This window comes from Daphnia pulicaria, chromosome 5, assembly GCF_021234035.1.
Source record: "Daphnia pulicaria isolate SC F1-1A chromosome 5, SC_F0-13Bv2, whole genome shotgun sequence".
Taxonomy (NCBI): Eukaryota; Metazoa; Arthropoda; class Branchiopoda; order Diplostraca; family Daphniidae; genus Daphnia; species Daphnia pulicaria.
In genome coordinates this window covers 3,818,944-3,836,158 of record NC_060917.1, presented here as the reverse complement: position 1 = coordinate 3,836,158, position 17,215 = coordinate 3,818,944, and the positions used below count along the sequence as shown (strand labels likewise).

The 17,215-nt window shown below is 38.3% G+C and overlaps 4 protein-coding genes and 3 long non-coding RNA genes across 10 annotated transcripts in view; 6 read left to right on the top strand and 1 right to left on the bottom strand.

The window, feature by feature from the left end:
* The window catches only part of LOC124341473, a 172,030-nt gene that overhangs the window by 81,512 nt on the left and 73,303 nt on the right, over positions 1-17,215 (top strand). The gene's annotated exons all lie outside the window — the stretch shown is intronic.
* Positions 53-8,259, top strand: LOC124340838 (DNA-binding protein SMUBP-2-like). Its single transcript, XM_046793565.1, has 9 exons — positions 53-412; positions 485-686; positions 750-979; positions 1,058-1,340; positions 1,410-1,602; positions 1,659-1,980; positions 6,386-6,564; positions 6,698-6,774; positions 6,841-8,259. The coding sequence occupies exons 1-9, from the start codon at positions 163-165 to the stop codon at positions 8,192-8,194; spliced, it is 3,090 nt and encodes a 1,029-aa protein (XP_046649521.1). The 5' UTR covers positions 53-162; the 3' UTR covers positions 8,195-8,259.
* Positions 1,984-5,323, bottom strand: LOC124341012 (alkaline phosphatase-like). The gene is made up of 10 exons (XM_046793891.1): positions 5,216-5,323; positions 4,505-4,651; positions 4,002-4,222; positions 3,767-3,814; positions 3,545-3,689; positions 3,306-3,472; positions 3,033-3,234; positions 2,622-2,966; positions 2,335-2,556; positions 1,984-2,268 (listed from the first exon to the last, which is right to left on the bottom strand). The coding sequence occupies exons 2-10, from the start codon at positions 4,605-4,607 to the stop codon at positions 2,066-2,068; spliced, it is 1,656 nt and encodes a 551-aa protein (XP_046649847.1). The 5' UTR covers positions 4,608-4,651; positions 5,216-5,323; the 3' UTR covers positions 1,984-2,065.
* On the top strand, positions 8,473-10,689 carry LOC124341153 (transmembrane protein 120 homolog). Its single transcript, XM_046794110.1, has 9 exons — positions 8,473-8,632; positions 8,715-8,831; positions 8,902-9,020; positions 9,082-9,255; positions 9,317-9,409; positions 9,489-9,706; positions 9,800-10,023; positions 10,119-10,290; positions 10,358-10,689. The coding sequence occupies exons 2-9, from the start codon at positions 8,754-8,756 to the stop codon at positions 10,471-10,473; spliced, it is 1,194 nt and encodes a 397-aa protein (XP_046650066.1). The 5' UTR covers positions 8,473-8,632; positions 8,715-8,753; the 3' UTR covers positions 10,474-10,689.
* Positions 10,832-12,620, top strand: LOC124341040. The gene is made up of 2 exons (XM_046793930.1): positions 10,832-11,546; positions 11,647-12,620. Exons 1-2 carry the CDS (start codon positions 10,860-10,862, stop codon positions 12,472-12,474), a joined length of 1,515 nt encoding a protein of 504 aa, XP_046649886.1. The 5' UTR covers positions 10,832-10,859; the 3' UTR covers positions 12,475-12,620.
* Positions 13,110-15,445, top strand: LOC124341518. 2 transcript variants are annotated; one of them, XR_006918408.1, is made up of 5 exons: positions 13,110-13,972; positions 14,063-14,439; positions 14,690-14,798; positions 15,017-15,145; positions 15,237-15,445. It is a non-coding gene; the product is annotated as an uncharacterized LOC124341518 (long non-coding RNA). The 2 variants fall into 2 exon arrangements; XR_006918409.1 differs by lacking the exon at positions 14,690-14,798.
* Positions 15,527-17,061, top strand: LOC124341457. Its single transcript, XR_006918250.1, has 4 exons — positions 15,527-15,755; positions 15,877-16,183; positions 16,243-16,373; positions 16,591-17,061. It is a non-coding gene; the product is annotated as an uncharacterized LOC124341457 (long non-coding RNA).

Here is a 17,215-nt window from a genome sequence, read left to right as displayed (position 1 = left end):
TCGGGTAATGTCATACGTTATGCGGAACTATGAACGATCTCGTTCTGGTCTCGTGACTCTCGTCTGCTTTTATTTACAAATCTTAGAACCTTGCCCGTGCACATGTTTTGGATGTAATAAAGATTAAAGAGACATTTGTAATTTTTAAATTAATTACACAAAATGCAGTATAACAGTATTGAAGATTTTGTGATACAGCAGCTTGAATTACTGAACCTTGAAAGAGATGCAGAAATTGCCGAAAGTCGAAGGCTTCAAGAAAATATTTCTGCTAAACAGCTCCAAGAAAAAGGGGTTTGCATATTAAATTTAGTTGTTCAGGGAATAAGATCTGGTCTTTATGGTAGAACAATCATAACATTTGGTTGCAAGTTGGCTGGTAAAGAATTACCATCATCGAATTTAAGTTCAGGTAATTTTTCTTTTGTTGTTCGAAAACAATCACCAGTAGTAATTTCAAACATTTTCTTAAAATATTGTTTAGGAGATATTGTTGGAATATTTCCCAACTCCAGTGCTTCCCAGCTGGAAAAGGATCAGATTTGTTCTGGAATTGTCAGCTGTTTAAAACCTTCAACTATTGAAATTGCCCTAGACACAGACTGTGATAATGTTGACTTAAACGACAATGACTGCTACAAGTTGTTACAGTTGGCCAACAGTGTGACCTACAGGAGACTCAAAGTGTATGTTCTTTCAGTATGTTTATCACAACTTGACTATTTATAATCTTTTTTTTTTGTCTATAGGGGATTGAACAGTTTAAAAAATTACCAAGGCCCTGCTGCCTCTCTCATCAATACACTGTTTGGCGGACAGTTATTTTCATCTGCATCATTATCCTTACCACCAGTCCTTTTAGGATATGATAATGATCTTGTTTGGTTCAACAAGAACCTAGATCATTCTCAAAAAGAAGCTGTTGAATTTGCGTTGAAGCAGCGAGAAGTAGCAGTTGTTCACGGCCCTCCAGGGACAGGTCAGTTCATATTTTTTGGTTATCATATATGCCGAGTTTTCTATTTGTTTTACATTAAAACTTCATATGTTTTTGTAGGTAAAACTACAACTGTTGTAGAAATTATTCTCCAAACAGTCAAAGCAGGAGGTCGAGTTCTTGCTTGCGCGCCTTCTAATGTTGCCGTAGATAACATGCTGGAGAAACTCGTAGCGAATTCGTCCGTGAAAGCTATTCGTTTGGGTCATCCAACTAGGATGCAAGAAGCCATCCAGAATCGTTCACTAGATGCTGTTCTTTCAAACAGTGAAGCTCGTTCTATCGTCAACGACGTCCGTAGAGATCTTGATTCCCAACTGAAACAAATAACAAAAAACAAAAAGTAATCTTGTTTTAAAAACCTCTGATCTATGATTTAAAATATTAATAAACTGAATTTTAAAAAATTCAGACGAGGACCCATTTTTAGCGAAATTAAGAATCTAAGGAAAGAACTGCGGGAACGTGAAACAAAAGCCGTAAAGGAAGTTCTCTCCCATGCAAATGTCATTTTGACGACATTGACTAGCGCTACGCAGGAAGGACCTCTAAAGCACTTGCCACCGGATCATTTTGATTACGTGGTAATCGACGAGTGTTCACAGGTGATTTTGGCAGCCTTAGTAGCACAAATTTTTACACATTAATTTTTTAACAACAGTCGACAGAATCAGCCTGTTGGCTTGCTTTGACTCGTGCACCGAGAGTCCTATTAGCTGGAGATCACTTTCAACTTCCACCAACCATCATATCGCCCGAAGCTGAGCGTAAAGGTCTCGGCCTCACACTAATGGAACGAATCATCAACCGCAAAGAGGACGGCAATTTGTGCGTCCGTATGTTGACGACCCAATACCGTATGCATCGCGATATCATGCAGTGGGCATCGAATCAGCTTTACCACGGAAAACTGGAAGCCCATCCTTCAGTAGCGAGCCATTTACTCATGGAGTTACCCGGCGTCGAGGAGAACGAAGACACAGGTACACATTTTAAATGTTTATTAAAACCACACATTAAGAAAAATGAGGGGGATCTACATGAAAATTGTTGATAGAATGAGTGAGTCTAGTATTTTGAAATCATTGTGCTTATTAAAGCCATGAGTAAGGTCAACACGTGCGATATAGTAGTTGCAATCCCAGCGCTTTGTGCCTCTGGTTTAGGAACTTCGCAAGCCGTCGAGTATGGTCCCATGCAGGCGGCATGTCCGACGACATGAGCTACGTAACTTTGTTCGTGGACTCCGTGAAATAAATGCGACATGGGACCTAGTAAAAAGGGCAATTGAAGAATCATCAGATTGGCAATTAATTGAAAAAAAAAAAGATCAGTACCTGTTGCGTAAACAGCGACATCCTCGCCTCCGTGGAAAGCGTCGTAAGCTGGAATTTGTGACAATTGTCTGTAGGTCTTGTCGTGAATATCCAAAGTACTTGCGTCCAGCCATGGTTTCGATGGATCAGTCGTTTGATTGTTCACGTTGTTCCAGAACCCGGGACCAGATGAATAGCTCAATGTTGTGTAATTGTAGCCATTGTCGCCGACACCAGAAACACCTAAAAGAATAGTTACCAATCAAGTCATTGACTTAATCGAATATCGCCATTCATTTTGAACATACCAGTTATTTTGTTCCCCCTAACTGGATAGCCGTTAATGTTGAAAGTGTGCGAATGATCGGCAGTGACCAGTATGAGCGTGTCCTTGTTATCGGTGAGTCGTTCGGCGATAGAAACAGCGCGATTCATGGCTACCGCTTCCTCCAGCGCTAGTAAGGCATTATTCTTGTGATGAGCGTGATCGATGCGGCCGCCTTCCACCAAAAGGAAGAAACCCTTGTCGCTCTTTTTCTGCAGGAAGTGAATAGCCTTTTCTGTCATATCTTCGATTCCGGGTGCCATTTCACCGATTTTGGGATCTTCTGTTCTATCGAGCTCGTAGGGTATGTGATTCATCGCGAACAAGCCTGAATAATGCGTCAGAGATTTTTGTTGAGTACTTTATCTACCTTACCTCGCGCTTTTTTAATTACCTAGAATAAAGTCTGTATCGTCGAGATTGGTATTTAAAAGACCATCGCGGTTTTCTAAAAAGAGATGCGATTTTTCGCGTTTCTTCTTGTCGGCTTTCCACGCTTCAATCAAGTCCAAGTTATCACCCCGTTTGCACGGCCATTTAGCCGTTCCGTTATCATTGGCGGCCTCGAAAATTTGTCGTCCTCCACCCAGAATAATCTTCATTGAGAAATGAATGGTTTTTAATGTTCCGTCTCTACAAAAAAAAATATTGTTTAAAGAAAAGTTACATTGATATTGCGGCCAGGCTCATCTTCAATTAGCTGTCGAGCAATGTCTTTACACTCGTGGCGATTAGCGAGCGGGACTTGTGAATCGCACTCCCAATCACGGTTAGCGGAGTGGGCGTAAAGTCCCGCAGGAGTGGCGTGTGTTACCCTCGTCGTCGTTACGAAACCTAAATAGGAAGAAAAAAAAGTATGTAGCAAACGAGTTTTAAACTGTTCAGATTGGCAATAAAAAGATTTACCAGTGGCTTTTCCCGCATCTTGGGCCCACTTAATGACGCTTTGAACATGCGGCTTGGTGCCGAGATCGGATCGACAGATGTTGTATGGTGCCGAGACGTCCAAACCAAGAGTGCCGTAACGTCCTTTCACTCCAGTCAGATAAGCCTGAAACGTGCGTTGAATGCTTGTTTACTTCTTTATTCGTGCGTACCCATAAATAACTATATTGTAAGAGATTTTACCGTGGCTGTACCGGCCGAATCAGCTACTTGTTTATCTACGTTGTAGGTCTTCGGGTTACATGTAATAGTGCACAAAATATTAAATTCGTGTTTTCAAATATTTTCACGAAAATTAAATTGCTTATGAAGGCTTAAATTTTGACTGTAGCAGCTAGGAAATACTGCACAGCTTAAATATTGTTGTAAATCTTTTAAATCATTTCTACTATAAAGCAACTGCTTTTTTTTGCATTACCTTAAGGAGTCCGAGATTAGGGAATTTTTCAAAAGATAGGTAATGCTCCTCGCCAGTCTGTCCAAGCTTTTGTCCGGCATGTATACGAGCTGCCGTCACTGTCGACACTCCCATTCCGTCACCAAGGAAAAAGATGACGTTTTTGGCCGTATTGAGATTAAGTTGCCGATTCAGGGCACGCAGTAAATCTTCTTTGCCCTGAGCATACCAAAAGTCCTGGTCTGCATAGAAAATTCGAAGGTTATCATTACAAAAAATATATTTGATTACAACAAGGAAAATGACTGACAGTCAGGCTGAGAGTGTGTTAGGCTTTTTTTTTTTAAATTTAATGTTTGAAAGACTTTCTTCCTCAACAAGATGCGTATATACTATTGATGTAATAGGTGTTTGAAACAGGAAAGGATCATTTACAAAAAGAGAGGCATTGACATCTCAAACGGTTTTCCTTTTAATGGTTTCAAGTTGATCCGATAGAAACATTTAACAAAGTTGCCATTTACCTTCTTTTAATATCTGTGGAGGTTCAAATTCAGTTGTCGATGGTTTGGTCTTCGATGCCGCGTTCCCGAGAACACTTAAAATGAAGAGCAATAAAAGAAGCATCCCGGTTTCTTTTTTCACGTCCGTCCGGTAAAATAATCCTGCGCCTGTGTTTTAACAAGACTAAAATTGTGATTGACAGACCCAAAATTGTTGCTTAGAATTCTAGAAAAATGGACTAAATTTTTCTCTTAGCCCGCTGGTGTTTTACGTGCAGCTCTTTCTCCTTTTACGAATGCCAATGAATGTTGTAACATTAACAAGGGAATGATGAGAAGGCTGAAAGATATTGAATACTACTGGAACAGAAGGAGATTTAGTTCCGTCGCAATACTTTAACCGACAAAATCTAATGTTTCATTCGTTGAAAGTCCGCGCTCAATTTCAAGCTGAACAACCCAGTTTGCTTGTCATTCTCAGCTTTCCGTTTAGGAATGCGAACTGCCCGCAGTAATATTATATCTGCTGAAAACATTTGCTAGACGTTTTTTAAATTAAATTCTGCGAGCTTCTTTTCTTTTAAATCACCATTAAAGCAAACTAGACTTACACGAATCAAATTACAGTAGAATTAATTCTGATTGAATTTATACGCTCTGGATATTTCGACAAAATCACTGTAATATTTGCAGGAACTTGAATTAAAAACTGCAGTATAGAAATATTCTTACCGTATGTGTAAACAACTGTCTAGTAATGAGCCGCAGCTGCTAGTTTTTCGGTGTTTGAATTAGAAGCGTTCGACAACGACTGAGTTAACCAAAGAAGGGCTGCCCGGTTTTGACTCGGGGTCTTTTACACATGACAGCGTAGCTTTCCTTTGTGCGTGATGAATAAAGAATTTCGGCTTGCCCTATCCCTCAATGTTTGAACCAGCTTTTATCTTAATCCTTTGTTCTATGTATAGTGTGAAAATCTTTAGTATTTCATTACTGAAATTTTCACCCCATTTTTTACTATAATTTTAAGTCGTCCCCTCCCACCATCCTATAAGAACCAGAGCTATGGAATAACTCAACTTGAGCGTATACAAATTAAATACAGTCGCATGATCAATAGCATCTGACAGTCTAGCGGAGAAAGGGTTAAAACCATAGACAACAACTTTTTCACAGTGTTTCACATTTGAAATTTTTATCAACTACTGTTTACGAATAAAACCTGTTCTCTTGGGTTCTGAGAAACCCTTTCTGCCTTCCATATGATATCCCTTAGGGGATGTGAGTCGGGACATAAAATCTGGCAGAAAAAAATTCTCAACCGCTTTTCATGTACGGTCAGACTAGTGTTATCCTTTTGAGTTTCATGACCTTTACATTGAACTTCCCCGCATTTTTACGACCATGTCTGCCGGTCTGCCGGTCTGCGGTTCTGATCAATTATCTTCTGCCACCCTTTTCTTTGGAGCGAACTAGGCACTTTTTTTTTTTCAAATGGAAGAGAGTTTGCATTAAAAATTGAAATGTTGATTTTCATAATCTTTTCCGAAGTGTATAAACCCGTTTTTTTTTTAATACTACGTATTTCCCTCTCGGCTAAATCGAAGAAGGTACGGGCTTTTCTTTTCGTTCCACCTTTTTTTACTGTAAATATAAACCTGCTATAGCGTACGTATTATAACGGTTGATGTGTTGACCTTTGTGCGTGAGTGCGAAAGAGATGAATAGCTGTGTATGTAGTCCAATGGCCTGTTTTACGGTGACAAGTCTTAGAACTCCATCTGTGGAATATCATAAACCTCTGAATGAGTACTTGAAAGTATTCAAGAGAAGTGTTTTCGTAATTTACTGCTTCTATGTGTAAATTCTTTGCACAACTGTATCGTTGTTTTATTTTTCAAGGAATTCCTCTCCTACTAATCGATACGGCTGGCTCTGATTTTCATGAGTCGATGGCATCGGAAGAAGGGTCCAAAGCCAACAGTGGTGAAGCATCTCTCGTTGTATTGCATGTCCAACGATTAATTGATTCTGGTGTGCCAGCTCGGGATATCGCCGTCGTTACACCATACAATCTTCAGGTTTGTACGATACGGAAAAAATAATCAACTGAGTACCATCTACTGTAAAAGTATATTCGATTGCATACATTTAATTCATTGAAATGAAAAAAACAAAAACAAAACAAGGCCATAATACAACAAATTGTTTTAGGTGGAGTTGCTGAGACAAATGTTAAGCGGCAAATACCCCCAATTGGAAATTCGCAGCGTAGATGGCTTCCAGGGGCGGTAAAAATATCTATATTTCAATTCCATATTTCACATATAAATATTACGTTTTTTTTTTTCTTTCAGGGAAAAAGAGGCAATCATTCTTTCACTGGTACGATCCAACTCGACGGGTCAAGTTGGTTTTGTAGCTGATGTTCGCCGACTTAATGTGGCCTGCACCCGCGCCCGACGGCATCTTTGCCTAGTTACAGATTCCAGCACCACGAGTCGTGCTGCAAGCGGACTCGTCGAATACATGGAGCAACATGGGGAAGTTCGTTCGGCCCATCAATACTTACAAGAGATGGATAATGTTGTGGTTCCTGAAATTGGTAATCGCAAGCCTGGAGTAACAGCCAAATTGCACAAACCCGTTGCTCCATCCAAACCCACACAAGATAATAGCCAGTCAAAACAAGAGAAAGAAGAAATAGCCACTCGAATCAACGCCATGTTGATGGAATGGTCTTCCAGTGCCGAATGTATATCTGGTAGCATCAAAGAATTTCCACCAACAATGACCGCCTATGAGCGACTAGTTGTTCATCAATGGGCAGAAGAGCGTGGTTTTCACCACCAAAGTGTGGGAGAGAATCATAACCGTCGCATCCAAGTTAAAAAACTTATTGTGTCAGCAGCTTCGCAACCTGAGGTAAAAGACAGTCCGCCTCAATCTGTAGTTGAGGCTACGATCCTTGAAAATGACATCATTGGTGAAGCCTTGTCAGATCGAACCGAGAAGATAAACTTGAATCCGGATGAAACTTCTTTAAAGCAGAAAAAAAAGAAAAAAAAGCAGAATTCAACTTTAGCAATGGAAAACCTAGTTGCGCCACCCAAGGATAAACCTGTAAAATCATTGCTTTCACCTAACCTCCCGTTGGCCAGCGAGTCGGTCGACAACAACATCAAATGCGATGATTGCAAAAAATCAGTACCAAAACAAAATCTAGCACTTCATCGATTACGGTGCACTGGGTCCGGTCCAACAGAACAAGCAGTAAGACCAAAACAGAAGCCGGTGGTTAAACCGTTGCCGATACTACAAACCGATCGGGCCAAAGACTCGAAAGTAGACAAGAAAGCAGATGACATTGATGGTATCTTGTCGGAATTTCGGCAATTGGATAACGTCTGTAATTATGCTACTTGTAAGACGGGCATTTCGTTAATGGGTCAACATTGTAATCTTTGCAATCGTCGCTTTTGTCTTTCACACCATCTTCCTGAAATCCATGGATGCGGAGATGCTATTCGACGCCAGGCACGTAATGTTACACTTAAACAGGGCTTTGTTGCACCTGGATCGTTACTTGTTAAACCTAAAGCAGTCGATGCCTCAAAACGTGCTCATCTTCAACGTAAATTAGACAGTAAACTAGAAGACATGTCAACTCAACGAACGGGGAAAAAAGAGGAAAAGAAAAAGAAAAAATAGCAAAACTGTTAATCAATATGTATTTATATTGATTGGTGAGACTAATACACAGTTTCATATAATCAGCTATCGCGACTGAAGGTTCCTTAACATTTCTTTTTTTCAATTAATTAAAAATGAATTGGGAAAGTAAATTGTTGTTTTCGTCCTTTTAATTTGAAGAAAAAAAAGGACTTATTAGAGCCTCAGCTTCCAATCCAATTCAAAACAATCCATCAGAAAGCTGAAATCGATTTTATTTGTTTTTAAAGATGATTTTTATTGAAGGCCACTAGATGTCGTAATCGCTTGACACTAGTCGAGTTAAAGCGATTGCGTGTCTGACTCTTGAGTGTCTTCTGCTTTAAGTTACTCAAGTTGTATCGAAAGCAAAAGTTTTCTCGTCATTCAAATTTTCTTTAAGTAGAAACTACGTTATAATAGCATCGACTTTAAAAGGTAAAATTTTTTATTACACGCAGGTGAAGGAAATATTTTTCATGACTATCAATATTTGAATGTCAAATTTCGAATTTTACAGTCTAATGTGCTCAGCATAGATAGAATATTGGACTTTGAAATGGCCTTGAATTTAGGCGATATCGACTCGTGTATCCAAGATTTGATCGATTTAACTGAAGACTACAAACAGCTTGAAGTAAAATAACTATTAGATTATGTGTTAAAATCAGTAAATACTAATAAATATTGGTGAATTTTTTTTTCAGGCAACTCACAAGGATTACACAGTTCAATTAGAACAACTGTCAGAACTACAGACAAAATGTGTAAAAAATTTGAGTCATCAAAGATACAGACTAGGGATTATCAAGTCAACATTAAAAAAGTATTTAGTTACAGTTTTGTATTAGTAACTCATTTGTATAATATACCTTAATTAATTTTAGGATTAAGCCAAAGGATGAATCTGAAAAAGAAAAATTTGAACTTCTCAATAAAGATTTAATGAGGAGACAGGCTCAGTTGAATGAGATGGAAGAATCTCTACCTAAGAAGAGTGGAACATACCTCAAAATCATTCTAGGATCAGTCAATGTATCATTTCTCAATAAGCAGGAAAGGTAATTTATAAATTCATTTATTAAAAGAAACCCAGCCGTAAATAATGAAATTTCTTTTCAGATTCAAGTACAAAGATGATTATGAAAAGTTTAAACTTGCTCTGAGTGCTATAGCAATGGGCCTATCTGTCACAAATCTTATTGCCAATTTGAGGTAGACTCAAAGACATATGTCAGTAGAATTTATCTAAATATTAATACTTATCCATCATTCCAACTTTCAAATGGTCCAGGATCTTAGATTTGGCATTTGTTTTCCTTATGGTGTGGTACTATTGCACTTTGACCATCCGCGAATCAATATTGCGAGTAAATGGTTCCCGAATCAAAGGATGGTGGAGAGCTCACCATTTCATTTCGACTGCGTTATCCGCTGTTTTACTCACATGGCCCGACTCCACCACGTATCACCTATTTCGTCATCAGCTCATGTGGTTCTACGTCTACATCAGTACGAGATTTCATTAGACTGATTAAATCGGATTCCGACAATTGATTTTATATTTTAATTTTGTTTTATCTTGAAATTGTGATTGGTTTATAGGTTTTGTACAGTATCTTCAATTTAGATACCAGCAAGGATGTCTCTATCGCTTGAAAGCTTTGGGTGAACGCCACGATATGGATATAACCATTGAGGGTTTCCATTCATGGATGTGGCGAGGACTTAGCTTTTTGCTTCCATTTCTCTATCTAGGCTATTTCTATCAACTGTACAATGCTTGGGCCTTGTACCAACTTAGTTTCCATCCGGGTAGTGAATGGCAGGTAAAATCGGAGTATACCGCAGTTTTTAATCAGATGAGGGGTTACTTACATTTATGTTATTTTTTTCCCCTTTTTTTTTATATACATGTATACAGATTCCAGTCCTTTCTTTCCTTTTCCTGATTCTCTTTTTGGGTAACACTTTGACTACATCTATGGTGATTCCACAGAAACTCAGAGACAAAGTTCGGCTCAAGTACCGCTTTACTCGTCTCGACAAGTATTTTTCCACTTATACAAAGGGTGGCAGGCGATATACTTTATCTGGTAATATAAAACTATTTTATTTTATTTTCTACAATTTTCTATTCTTCATAAACATTATTTCAAATAGATCGTTCACGATCAAATGAAAGTCAGGATGCTAGCCAAGGGACGGAAATGACTGAAGAGGAAGTTGCTTCATCTAAAATGAAAACTAAAAGTTTTGAGGATGAAAAAGACCAATGATTGAAAGTGATGTAACGACAAGAAAATTTCGCCTGAGAGACTGTCGACTGATCGGATAGTTCACTATTTTAGACCGACACTAAATCACATCATCATTAAAAGATTATTTTTTCGTTTTCTTTTGTTAGGGATGGTCGCTTGTTCCATTCAGTGTTTTTCCTTTTATTGGAAGCATTAAAAAATTGGATTGCACAAGTTCAATCTCAATGAAATTAATTTTGTTTTGTTTTTACAAACTTTAATTTTTTCTTTCAAGCATTTGTGTTTGCAGTCACCAGATGGCAGGGTCCTGAGGGTCTAAATAATAAACAACACGGAGTGGATAAGAAAACTGCTGAAAGTGAAACCAGCACCATGTGACCCATTTTCTAGTTTGGTGGGAAAAAATGTTGAACTTAAAGCAGCCTCTAAGTTTAGTAACTTGTGCCTCAAATTACCTTATTGAATCAGTGCAATTTTGGAATTCCTGTCAATTTGATGTCCAATCTTTAACCAGTTTACAAGAGTATCTCTTACTTATTCCTAATAATCTGTTTGATCAGTGGGCGGAAAAGCTTTTGTTATCGTTAAGTAGAACACAAAGGAAAAGCGACGCTCACTTTCTCGTTTTTAGTACTGCCTTGACGCGACTAAATATTGATGATTTCCCCACCTTACCAGTGAATGTTACTGTTCTGTGTGATTACTTTAGATTTGCTACAAATTTAAAGTACTTGCGCTGTCAGTATGCACCTTTCTTCTGGTCTCCTTCAGACTTATTTATATTCCAGAATTCAATTGTCTGTTTTAAAAACCTTCAAAAACTGACGTTGTGCAACATCGATCTTATGGAAAGTCCATCATTTTTGGAGACTGTTGGAAAACAAATCACCAGTCTGAAAGAACTTGACATCAGTTATGGGAAGATTCCTTCACAAAGTTATGGTAAAATATGTGAAAATTTTTTACATCTAGAAGTGCTCAGAATGAAGCAGCATTCAGAAGAATTTCGTACCATCACATACAAACATGTTATGCAACTTCTAACTTGTTTATTGAGGCTTAAAATTTTGGACGATGATACAACAATATGGGTGAGTTAGTATTTAAGTTGGTATAAGTTGTTACACATGCGTTTCACTTGTTTATAAATTAATAAATATAACAACGCTAATGTTTTCTTATGCTACATAGAGTTGCATCTTACCAGCATTCACACAACTCAGCAAGGAAATGTATTCTGATTTGTGTGCTTCTATACACCATCTTACTATCTACCAGTGTTCGGAAGTAAACGTAAAATTTACGAAAAAGGTTTTAAGCGTGTGCCTGGACAGTAGAATCTTTAAAGAGTCATCCCGCACAGACATAGCAGATGTAAACACTTGGCTATTCAACAGTTTTCCTGCACTTCAGTCGATTGATCTTCGTCTCGAAAACGTACGGTTTTCAGCAATTGAAAGGTTTTTTCAAACCAAAAACGTTGGATGGAAGATACATTCCATTTTTCTTTCAAAAATCCCGCTTAATTTTACAAATTTTCAAATGATTGGAAAGTACGCCAGTAACCTTAAAAGGTTTGAAATCATCAATCAACTTACGTTAAACGCAATGATGGATGATCAGTACATCGCTCCAGACGTTAACGGCCGTTTGACTGAGCCATACTTTGGACATCTTATACATCTTTCTTTTACTGGAGCCTGGGAAGAAAATATTACATGTCTTTTATTGAACCACTGTTTATTGCTACAAGAGCTCATTCTTAAACCAACCACCATATCAGGAACATTCCTCAAGCATAATCCCCTTCGATATTTGCGTCGACTCATTTTTGATACATCACACTTGATTTGGAATTCTTCAGATTTAGAAATGTATTTTCTTCAACGTGTCCTTCAGTCAACAAGTTCTCTTAGAGAAATTGGCCTTAAATCGAGACCTTCTGAAGAATGGGATTGCCTTCTTCAACAATTAAAGATTGCGAACTGTGATCTACATATATTTCGATCCACGATTTAAATGCGATGCCTGATTCCAAAGATTTATTTCAATTGTAAACCCTGATTCAGAGTTGTGATCGCCATAATAATGAGTAAAAAACCCAGTTTTTCATTAAGTCGCACACTCACACAAACAAAATACATTAATCTGCTTTTAAAAAAACACTTATTATTTTTTGGTTTTTGTTTACTGTAGATTAGCAATGGGAATTACTTTAATATAGACATCCGCAAGATCAATGTTTGACTAATAATCAGTCTTTTACGCCTAAAGAAGAGGTCTTTTTCGTCTGCGAAAATTAGTTTTTTATTAAGAATATCCATGTATCGAATGAGATTGTCCTCATTTGTTAGTTAACCGCATTTCGACCCTTTAATGATCAATTCCTTCAAACGTCTTGGGCGTATCAAGTAAGTTATCCGAGCAATCGCGATTCCATAAGCATACACGGGAAAAACCCTCTACCGGGAATCAGTTAGAACAAAATTTCTCGTGTATGCTTATGGAATCGCGATTGCTCGGATAACTTACTTGATACGCCCCTTTTAATTCTTACGCATCCAGCAGGTATACTAATATGCTGGATGTATTTATTTGTTGACCTGTGCCAATACGGTGAAAATACTGCACAGCATTCTTTTGTTGTAAAATATATTTTAGCCAACCCTTCATCCGTACAATTGAACAGCCCTACAATAGCCGCCAATTCTTTATCGAAGGCACCTAGTAGTGGAATTTTGTACTGCTTTATGGAATTCTCATTTTTTCCGTCTGCTTAGATTTCGGAATCATCGTAATGAATTAATGATTGTGGCATCGTGCTGATAGAAGGACAATTGAAGGTTGGTTATTACGGGCTTACGGGTTATTATTAGAGCCACCTTTACGTTAACGGTTAATCAATTTGAACTCTTATTACCCAACCCTGAACTGCTGGACCTAAACATACAATTTTGCTTGAAATCGCAGAAATCTCAATCTCCACTCAGTTAAATTTTTTTCCATTGAGTCTGTTTCTGAAAGAAGGATGTGTGCTGGGTGCTACTGGTTCTGTCTGGTTAGTGTTACATCACTTAGATTAAATTTTATGAAAAGTCTAGGTCTTTTGAGTACCTGATGAAGTGAACACAATCATTCAATGCCAGCCTATTAGCCTAACCTACTCTATCCTGAATTGCTGAAGCTGTTATTGAATTGCCTGATATACTAGGTATTCCAGTTTACATGTTGATCCACCTTAAGATGAACAAGGAGCAAGGAATGAGTGCATGAGGGACAACATATCAGTGTCAGACAATTGCTAGCCAGTGAGAAGAATATGGTGATGGTGCTTAACCCTGTGGTAGGTAGTCCAGTTTGTGTGCATGTTCAAGGGTTTGACATTGAGGTAATGTTGAAATTTATAAGAGAACCTAACCTGTAAATGGAAACAGTTTTCTGGCTATTTTCAGTGAAGAAAATGACAACAACCAAGATTTTATTTGACTGGTTATCACAGATTATCTACGGTTATGTTGTAAGTTGTTGTGTTATCAGTTATGTTAACATAGAATCTTGAGAATTCATCATGTTGACGAAGAGTTTTTATCATTTATTTCTAATTTAGATTTTGCGTACCATACTGAACAAGGAATGTCTGGTTGTCCTTCCAAGAAAAACGACAAGGTTTGTTAAGCCTTCCCTTTGGCTACTACCCATTGACCTCCAGCGCAGCGATACCGGAATATTAACTCCAGCATCACCTCCAACCGCATGGCACTGCTCACTGGCGTGCAGTCCTTCCGTCGCCGGAAGCATAGGAGAGTAGGGCGTGCTACCAGCAACATTCGACTTCTCAACCGACGGCCCCCACTACTTCTTACTACTTAACACAGCACGGAGCTTTGATCTTCAGATTGTTTAGCTGTTTGTGATTGGTGATGACGCCATGGCGGTTTCTTGGGGAAGAGGAGATGATAATGATTTTCGTCAGGAAAATATTGCGTGAGTATCAGCTTTTTTAGGTCTTTGCTTGTTTCTACTGTTCGATCCCACCTCATCTTTCTCGACTTAAGGGCACACTATTGGAGACTTTGGGATCTGGAGTAAAAATCATATTGAAGTGTTGAGAAATCTGGTCAATCGGTCCATCCATTAAATTAGAATAGTAAACTGAAGTCCTACCGATGGATTTGATTGATTTTTTTTTTTTTTTTTTTTTTTTTTTTCAATGTTTATGGGTGGGGCACTAAAGATGACATCTGGCTGACAGATTCGCCTTCAGTTGTTGGAGCGTACGCATAGGCCGCTAGCCTTTTAGCCTCTACCTTCTTCTCAGTTGAAGCGTGGGTTTTGATAGAAAGGTATGCTATTGTCATTTCTTGGGAATTTTATGTTAGCTGGATTGCATGGCAAATTTATTTCCATTTGTGTTGGGTTGGCGAAGGTGAGCGGGATTAATTTTTTTTGTACGTGTAGTGTTAAGCTGAGTAACATTTTACACGTACAATGTTCTTAATTGTAAAATTATTGATAAAATTCATTGAAATTTTGATCATGACATTTGTAATATTTGATTCAGGCACCTATTAAAACATGGAGCTTCACTTCAGCCATCTGATTCATCACTTGGATCCAAGTGTGCAGGCTGCATGAATTTACGTTTGCTGTGAACATCAATTACATGTCCACTGATTGAAGGCCCTTAAAGGTGACTTATTCAGTTTGTTCAAAAATTAAATGTGTTGAGTTGGGAGAAAACTTTTTTATCCTTTACCAAAATTGTCTTTATCCTTTGCTAGTTAGAATTCCAGTTTCAGTGACATGAAGAGTGTGAAGTGAATAACCTGCCATGTGCTACATTTACCAGATCTGCTTGATGAAAGTAAAATGCCTTACTGAATTCGTCACCCAAATGATAAAGCATCATTATCACCTTTTGCCATGCTACTACGAGTTACTGACTGAGAAGTTGCACCCACCTGCAGTCACTCGCCACAGGATTATGCCCAGGTAACCGATAATTGACTTTATTCCGTAGATTATCTACTAATAATCTACTTGCGTTAAACTCTGTGTCTAATCGTTTTTGTTTGTTTTTTCGCACAAACGGCCTCAAATCGTTGAGAGAATTCTCTCTGTAAGTGCCAACCCTCCGTGCGTGTCCCGCTGAGAAGAAATGGCAATCAAAACCCGCAACATGGGCATAGATGGTAAAAACCGTCAGGGATGTCGCCCGTCACAAAGGAGTGAAGATAGCTTGGAACTTAATTACGACAAAGCATTACCACGAGAGGAACGAAAAAGCTGCTGCAAGACGGGTAAGGCCACCTTATCTTTCTCGACTTAAGGACACACTTTAAGGGACTTTGGGATGTGGAGCCTTGAAAGAGTTAAAAAGTCTGAAAAGCTAACTAAAAACTTTGTCTATTCGTGTCATAGGGAAATCTGCTGCATTAATCTGGTGTTTATGCTAATTTGATTCATTTCGTGCCAGCTAGTGAAAGCCGAAAGGCATGTCGAATTAAAGTTGAGCTGCTGCGTGCTGTCTGGAAGCAAGCAAGCCGTTGCGTTCAGTCATTTGAACAGGAATCTAATGACTGTCAATACTCATTAGGTGGCTGAAATTATGTCCACCAGGTAGCGCGAATGTCTAATGTCTTTAGCAGTGACGCAGCGGTCATTTTGTTCCAAGACTCAGCAGAAACGGCTTGCTGGCCGTGACGTTTCTCACGATGAAAATTAAAAGGTATTTATTGTTAATATCCTATTTTTATTGAATTAAAATGTTGGTTTGAAACTTTACAGGTGATTTAGCATGTAGAAACCAAATCATTCAAGTCAGACTTGAAAGTGCCTGTACATTGCCGAAATGGCGTGCCTCGTGTGTCTCTATGCCTGTTCTTAGGCGTACGTCTCATCCCATGCAACAGCAAAAAGTAATTATTTTGATCAAATGTCTTGCAAAAGTACTACAGATTTAGTTAACATGACTAGAGAGTAGACCAATTTGCTCTGCTACTATAGAAATTTTGAATCACGTATCAAAGTTATTTTGTTGGACTGCGTAGTTTTCTGTTACTCTTCATTCTCTTTTGTTATAATGAGTGTGTACACAGTTGTGTTACTTGAAAATAATTTTCTTTTCTTGAATAGGTATAACAAACACTTCTTTAACACTGTTGGTTACCTTGTTGCAGCCAAATGGTGAAAGGTGTGACGAAGACAGATGGAACCATTGTATGCAGCATGCGGTTGCTGTGATATTCAGAAGTAGCAGTGCTGGTGTTATCCTGAAATTGCTGTGCTGTTGTAGCTGAGCTGTTCCATCTGGGTTCCTGACTTGAAAGTTTTTGTGTTGTTGTTTGCCTGCCAGTATTTTGTGTTGTGACTTCAAATAGTTTGATCTGTCGTCTTTTGAGTTTTCATTCAATCACGCAGCATACGACTGAGGCAACCTGATCACTGTCGGGTTTGACACAGTCGAGAACTGCTAGATAAAACAAGCTTTCTGCGCCAAACAAATAATAATTTGCATATAACTTGCATCATGTTATTATCGCGGTAGAGAAAGCGACAGGCCCCCCCCCCCTGGGGGCCACAGAAAAAATATGAATGTAAATATTATAAACTCTTGTTATAAAATACAATTTTAATAATTTCGTGTAAGGGGTATTTTTTTAATTTTTTTTTCAAAAACAAAGCAGAAATAAGTTGGTGGGCTTTTGAATTTTTCAATAAAATTTGTTGGATTTTGAAATGAAATTGGAAAAATTTATTA

Coding starts and splice junctions, on each gene's coding strand:
- LOC124341153 (XM_046794110.1), top strand. CDS start 8,754: ATGGCCTTGAATTTAGGCGATATCGACTCGTGTATCCAAGATTTGATC. Junction 9,410..9,488: donor AATCTTATTGCCAATTTGAG/GTAGACTCAAAG, acceptor CAAATGGTCCAG/GATCTTAGATTTGGCATTTG. Junction 10,024..10,118: donor ATCCGGGTAGTGAATGGCAG/GTAAAATCGGAG, acceptor ACATGTATACAG/ATTCCAGTCCTTTCTTTCCT.
- LOC124341040 (XM_046793930.1), top strand. CDS start 10,860: ATGTTGAACTTAAAGCAGCCTCTAAGTTTAGTAACTTGTGCCTCAAAT. Junction 11,547..11,646: donor ACGATGATACAACAATATGG/GTGAGTTAGTAT, acceptor TATGCTACATAG/AGTTGCATCTTACCAGCATT.
- LOC124341012 (XM_046793891.1), bottom strand. CDS start 4,607: ATGCTTCTTTTATTGCTCTTCATTTTAAGTGTTCTCGGGAACGCGGCA. Junction 3,690..3,766: donor ATTCGGCCGGTACAGCCACG/GTAAAATCTCTT, acceptor CGCACGTTTCAG/GCTTATCTGACTGGAGTGAA. Junction 2,557..2,621: donor TAGGGGGAACAAAATAACTG/GTATGTTCAAAA, acceptor CTATTCTTTTAG/GTGTTTCTGGTGTCGGCGAC.
- LOC124340838 (XM_046793565.1), top strand. CDS start 163: ATGCAGTATAACAGTATTGAAGATTTTGTGATACAGCAGCTTGAATTA. Junction 413..484: donor ATCATCGAATTTAAGTTCAG/GTAATTTTTCTT, acceptor AATATTGTTTAG/GAGATATTGTTGGAATATTT. Junction 1,341..1,409: donor CAAATAACAAAAAACAAAAA/GTAATCTTGTTT, acceptor TAAAAAATTCAG/ACGAGGACCCATTTTTAGCG.